The sequence below is a fragment of the Nycticebus coucang genome, chromosome X, assembly GCF_027406575.1.
Source record: "Nycticebus coucang isolate mNycCou1 chromosome X, mNycCou1.pri, whole genome shotgun sequence".
NCBI classification, from domain to species: Eukaryota; Metazoa; Chordata; class Mammalia; order Primates; family Lorisidae; genus Nycticebus; species Nycticebus coucang.
The window spans coordinates 124,057,607-124,063,401 of NC_069804.1; the positions used below are offsets into that span (position 1 = coordinate 124,057,607).

General features: G+C 41.7%; 1 protein-coding gene across 1 annotated transcript; it reads left to right on the forward strand.

The window, feature by feature from the left end:
- The first annotated feature begins 1,008 nt into the window (after window positions 1-1,008).
- On the forward strand, window positions 1,009-1,788 carry LOC128576995 (periphilin-1-like). Its single transcript, XM_053579071.1, has one exon. The coding sequence runs from the start codon at window positions 1,009-1,011 to the stop codon at window positions 1,786-1,788; it is 780 nt and encodes a 259-aa protein (XP_053435046.1).
- The last annotated feature ends 4,007 nt before the right edge of the window (window positions 1,789-5,795 follow it).

Sequence of the window (5,795 nt, forward strand, 5' to 3'; positions counted from 1 at the left end):
ACCAATAACCCAGTTCGTTTTTCTATTTTCAGTAGTGAAAGGTCTTGCTCTTGCTCAGGTTGGTCTCGAATTCCTGAGCTCAAACAATCCACCCGCCTTGGCCTCCCAGAGTGCTGGTATTACAGGTATGAGCCACTGTTCCAGGCCTAGCAACCTTAAACTATTGAGCTCAAGTGATCCTCTTGCTTCAGCCTCTCAAGGAGCAGGGACTACAGGTGCCCAACTCAACATCTGGCTATCTTTAGATATGGGGGTCTTGCTCTTCCTCAAGCTGGTTTCAAACTCCTGAGCTCAGGCAATCTATGAACCTTGGCCTCCCAGAGTGCTAGGATTACACTCATGAGCCACTGCACCCAGCCTCTCCAGGAGTTTAAAAAAGCATCTAGCTGAGCTAGATGTTTTCATGAGTACCAATTATACCAAGTAACTCCAAGCTTATTTCCCTAGAACAGAGAGAGCTACTGCTAGTCCATAAAGCACCTTTGTGTGATTTCGAAAAGGATAGTCTTGCAATACAGCCTCAGACCATGATGAACAGAGCATGGGTGGGGTATCAGCTGCATTTAATTTCTCTCATTCAGGTGCCTTTGTGTGGTGAACAACATGGCAGTTGTGAGACTAATGATGCTAAACTGGTTTGATTGGGGGGGCAAATTCTCATGCCTCAATAATGATTTTAAAAACCACAAGTACTGGCTCAGCGCATGTAGCTCAGCAGCTAAGGCGCCAGCCACATATAGTAGAGCTGGCGAGTTGGAATCAAGCCCAGGCCTGCCAAACAACAATGACAACTTCAAACAAAATATAGCTGAGCGTTGTGGCGGGGGCCTGGAGTCCCAGCTACTTGAGGGACTGAGGCAAGAGAATCGCTGAAGCCCAAGAGTTTGAGGTTGTTGTGAGCTGTGACGCCATGCACTCTAGCCAGGAGGACATAATAAGACTCTGCCTCAAAACAAAACAAAATGCTTCCTGAAACCGGGTGCTTTGTGACGTCATCTTGCGCGCCGGATGTGTCTGTTGCCTGGGATAGCCCTGGGCAGCGGCCTACAAGTCTCTGGGCTGCCTGGAGTCAAGGCTTATGGGCGGCCTGGACTCATGGCTTATAGAAGAGATGAAATGTGGTCGGAGGGAGAATTTGACTATGAAATCTCTCCTTTCAAGAGAACCAGTCAGTCTTTCCATCAGCCTCAGCGTAGAAAGTCCAGGAGTATTGATGTCTCCTACAAACCGCAGCATGAAAGGAAGCCAGAAACAGATAAGGAGAGGCCTGCACGATCTTTGAAAACATCAAGAGGTACTTCACCCTGGTTTTATTCAGCGGTTTCGTCATCCAAGGTGTTAGCCAAACCTGGTAGGCTAACTGAAAAAGAACCTACTGAGGCTGCGAGAAAGTGGGCTGCGGAAGAGCAAGAGATGTCAGATGCAAGTAACATGCCTGAAATTTGCGAGTATGAAGCGGGATCCACAGCACCGTCATTCATTTACCAGGCAGAAGAACCTGAGGGAAATGCAGCATATGGCATAGAGTTATATGAAGACTCGCTAACCCGTCGCTTTAAAGCAATAGCATTAAAAGCCAAAGAGATCGAACAGGCTTACCGACAAGACTGTGAAACTTTCTGGAGGGTAGTGAAAATGCTGATTGAAAAAGATCCTTCATTAGAAAAGTCTATAGAGTTTGCACTGAGGCAGAATTTACAAGAAATAGGTGAGCGACATTTTGAAGAACTCAAGCATTTCATGGCAGAGTACGATACTTCAACTCAAGAGTTTGGAGATCTTTTTTAGAGTTCTTGCTCAGGCAAAACGTTTCTAGAAAAATTTTTCCCCTCCCTGAATTGCATAAATCCTTAATATATGGATGTTTTGTGATGAAGAGAAATAACTTTGTGATGTCTGACCATACTTCCAGTATCAAATAAACGTCTATAATAGTTGATTTAAAATATTTTCATTACAATATTTTCTACATGTAGAGCGTCTTAATCCATACTCACCTTTCTTTTGCCCCCTAAAATGATGGTCAATGAATTTTTCAGGCTTAGAAAAAGCAGTCCTGAAGAATAGGTCTCTGTACCTGCTCATGTTCTGTAGTCCTCCAAGTATGTAATCATTTGGTCACAGGAGTGTAATTTACAGGCTAGAGATCATTCCACTTAAATATTAGTAGTCTGTTTGCTTTTCATAGTGAATGATACCAGTGAAAATGTGAGAATTCTGAGTAGCGATTTTATTGACGTGTTGTTTGCTTTTCTTAGGCTTTGTAACTTTTTACATGTTAAAGTACTATCGTCATAAACTGAAAGCTTTACGATCATACAGAATTTTTGAGAATAAGTCTCATTCAGTAACAATGTAGAGCACTTAAATCTCTGAAATACACCTCAGAATGAAAAGCCTTTCTTCCCAAGATTCAGCACCTTCTATTAATCCTGAAACTCCTGAGCCTTTCACTGATGTGGGAGACTTAAACATTATTTAATAGAACTAAAAGGATTAATGGGATTACACCTGCGGTGCATCTTACAAGGGTATATGTGAATCCTAGTAAATGTGGAATGTAAAGGTCTTAGCAAAATAACTAAGAAAATGCTACAAAAGCTATGTTAACTAATGTGATGAAAATGTGTCAAACAATCTATGAACCAAGTGTATGGTGCCCCACGATCATACTAATGTACACAGCTATGGTTTAATAAAAATAAATAAATAAATAAAAAATAGAACTAAAAGAAGGGGTAATTTGGATGGAGATTAGCGATATCTTAAACTTGAGATTTCTGACCAAAAGAGAAAAAATTTAGATTTTTATTTTGTTGTAGACCCAGTCGTGGGGTGGAGTTGTGTTTTTTTCATAGGCCCGTACTCTTCACCACAAGAAAGGTGATTGATAACATGCCCATGATTACACTATGTATAGATTATATCCTTTTTAATCTCTAGTTGAGTGAGTTCCTTTTTCTGCCCTTTTAGAGGTCCTTAGCCTTTCAGAAGTTTCAGTAATAAGAAACAAAGCAGTAAGTATTATTCCCAACTCAGCGACCCCTTCCCAAGAAGTCTGTGTAAACAGTACTTCATGAGTCACCCATCCAAATCATGGGTTAGTTGAGAATGTACGTGGGACCATTACGATGTTCCATTTGTTTCCTGATCACTTCAGCAGCCCAGTAGCAGTGAGCCAAAATACACAGTTATGTGGCATTACTTAGTGAGGAAACCTTAAAAAATGTTTGTTATTGCTACCCAATTTCATTACCATCCTGTCCTCTTTTCATTTTCTACTCTCTTCTCCCTCAAATGCTACTGTCATTTTTAGTGGCCCCCTACTGATAAAATCTAAAGATCTACATAAAAATTATATGAAAAATGGAAACAGCAGTATGAATAATTTTAACAGATCCCATAAGAGGGGCCTTAAAGTAGGTATTGTGCTGTCCACAGATCTAAAAACGAATTGAGGGCAACAATTATTTTGTAAAATTTCCTAAAAGAGACTACCTTGAATCTTTATTTTTGCCAGTTAGATGTCAACTTACCTAATCTTAAGCCAAACTAAGTCCCACATGTCAACTATAGTTTTCTTCCTTAATGGCAGTGATTTTCGTTATCCACTTTGGATAAACTAAGAAAGTAGTGATCTTGTTTTCCCTCTTTCCCCACCAATGCTTTTCTTTTCCTGAAATATTCTAGTCCCAGCATTCATTATCTTTAGTCAAGATGTCACAAGTTTAAAAATAAAACTTAAAGCACTAAAGGCAAAGGAGTTGTTCACTTTGTTGAAAATCATTAAGTTAGATCAGTCTTACTAACAGATGGATTAAAATGTGGGTTCAACAGATAATTTCTTCCTCTTCCTATCCCCCAAATTACATTTAGCATTTAAAGCTGTTTATAGCTTGCCGTCAGCATTATTCTGGTAGGCTTGTCAGTGTTAAACTGTGCAGAGATTTTTTTTTTAAGCTCTTCAAAGTGTAATTTTAAAATAGATACTTCTGGTGTACACCAGAATGTGTATTTTACAAAATGTTCTTGATTAAAGAGATTTGTTTGTAAATCATCCATTGTTTTTGAATATGCCCAATAGATGTGATAAAATTTTCATTGTCTTACCATAAAGCCTTGCTGATCAACAAGGGAAACGCAGATACTGTAAAGCATTTTGTGAATTTTAAAATGCAAAATAAAGCAATCATGTCTGAATAAAAAAATAAAAAAACCCCCAAGTACTCTGAGGCCATTTTCAAACTCAATGTATAAGTGTACCATAAGCTATGATGAAGTGTCTGGGCCAGTGGAATGGCACCAGGTGTGACAAAAATATGCTGAGGATGGGAGGTTTTCCAGCCTGTTCTGAAGAGGTAGGAGGCCTGGAGCAGAAGTTGGCACAGAACCTGGGTTCAGACAACTCATGTAATTCATAGAACACTAACTTTCAAATACTTTCATTCTTGCCCCCACCTCCACAATTAGCCAGAGAAGAAGCAAATACTCCACTAATGCAAGGTGCAACAATCTTACCTCTCCAGGTTATATATATATATATAATTTTTGGGCTGGGGCTGGGTTTGAACCCACCACCTCAGACATATAGGGCCAGTGCCCTACCAGTTTGAGCCACAGGCGCCGCCCCCTCCCCCTTTTTTTGAGACAGAGACTCACTTTGTCACCCTTGAGTGCTTTGCCCTCATAGCTCACAGCAACCTGAAATTCTTGGGCTCAACCAATCCTCTTGCCTCAGCCTCCTGAGTAAATTGGACTGCAGGGACCCACCACTAAGCCCAGCTCATTTTTCAATTTTTAGTAGAGAAAGGTCTTGCTCTTGCTCACGTTGGTCTCGAATTCCTGAGCTCAAGCAATCCACCTGCCTTGTCCTCCCAGAGTGCTGGGATTACAGGTATGAGCCACTGTTCCAGGCCTAGCAACCTTAAACTCTTGAGCTCAAGCAATCCTCTTGCTTCAGCCTCCCAAGGAGCAGAGGCTACAGGTGCTCACCTCAACATCTGGCTATCTTTAGATATGGGGGTCTTGCTCTTGATCAAGTTGGTCTCAAACTCCTGAGCTCAGGCAATCTACCAACCTCAGCCTCCCAGACTGCTAGTATTACAGTCATGAGCCACTGCACCTAGCCTCTCTAGGTGTTTAAAAAAGCATCTCTCTGAGCTAGATGTTTTTATGAATGCCAATTATACCAAGTAACTCCAAACTTATTTCCCTAGAACAGAGAGAGCTACTGCTAGTCCATAAAGCACCTTTGTGTGATTTCAAAAAAGACACTCTAGCAATACAGCCTCAGACCATGATGAACAGAGCATGGGTGGGATATCAGCTGCATTTCATTTTTCTCATTCAGGTGCCTTTCTGTGGTGAACATGGCAGCTGTGAGACTAATGATGCTAAACTGGTTTAATTTTGGGGAAAAATTCTCATGCCTCAATACTGATTTTAAAAACCACAAGTACTGGCTCATCGCCTGTAGCCCAGCAGCTAAGGCGCCAGTCATATACAGCAGAGCTGGCGAGTAGGAATCAAGCCCAGGCCTGCCAAACAACAATGACAACTACCAAAAAATAGCCGAGTGTTGTGGCGGGGGCCTGGAGTCCCAGCTACTTGAGAAGCTGAGGCAAGAGAATCGCTGAAGCCCAAGAGTTTGAGGTTGTTGTGAGCTGTGACGCCACGCACCCTAGCCAGTGCGACACAGTGAGGCTCTGCCTCAAAACAAAACAAAACGCTTCCTGAAACTGGGTGCTTTGTGACGTCATGGTGCCCACTGGAAGTGCCTGTTGCCTGGGATAGCC

What these genes read in the sequence shown, in the direction of transcription:
- LOC128576995 (XM_053579071.1), top strand. Translation starts at nt 1,009, where the DNA reads ATGTGTCTGTTGCCTGGGATAGCCCTGGGCAGCGGCCTACAAGTCTCT.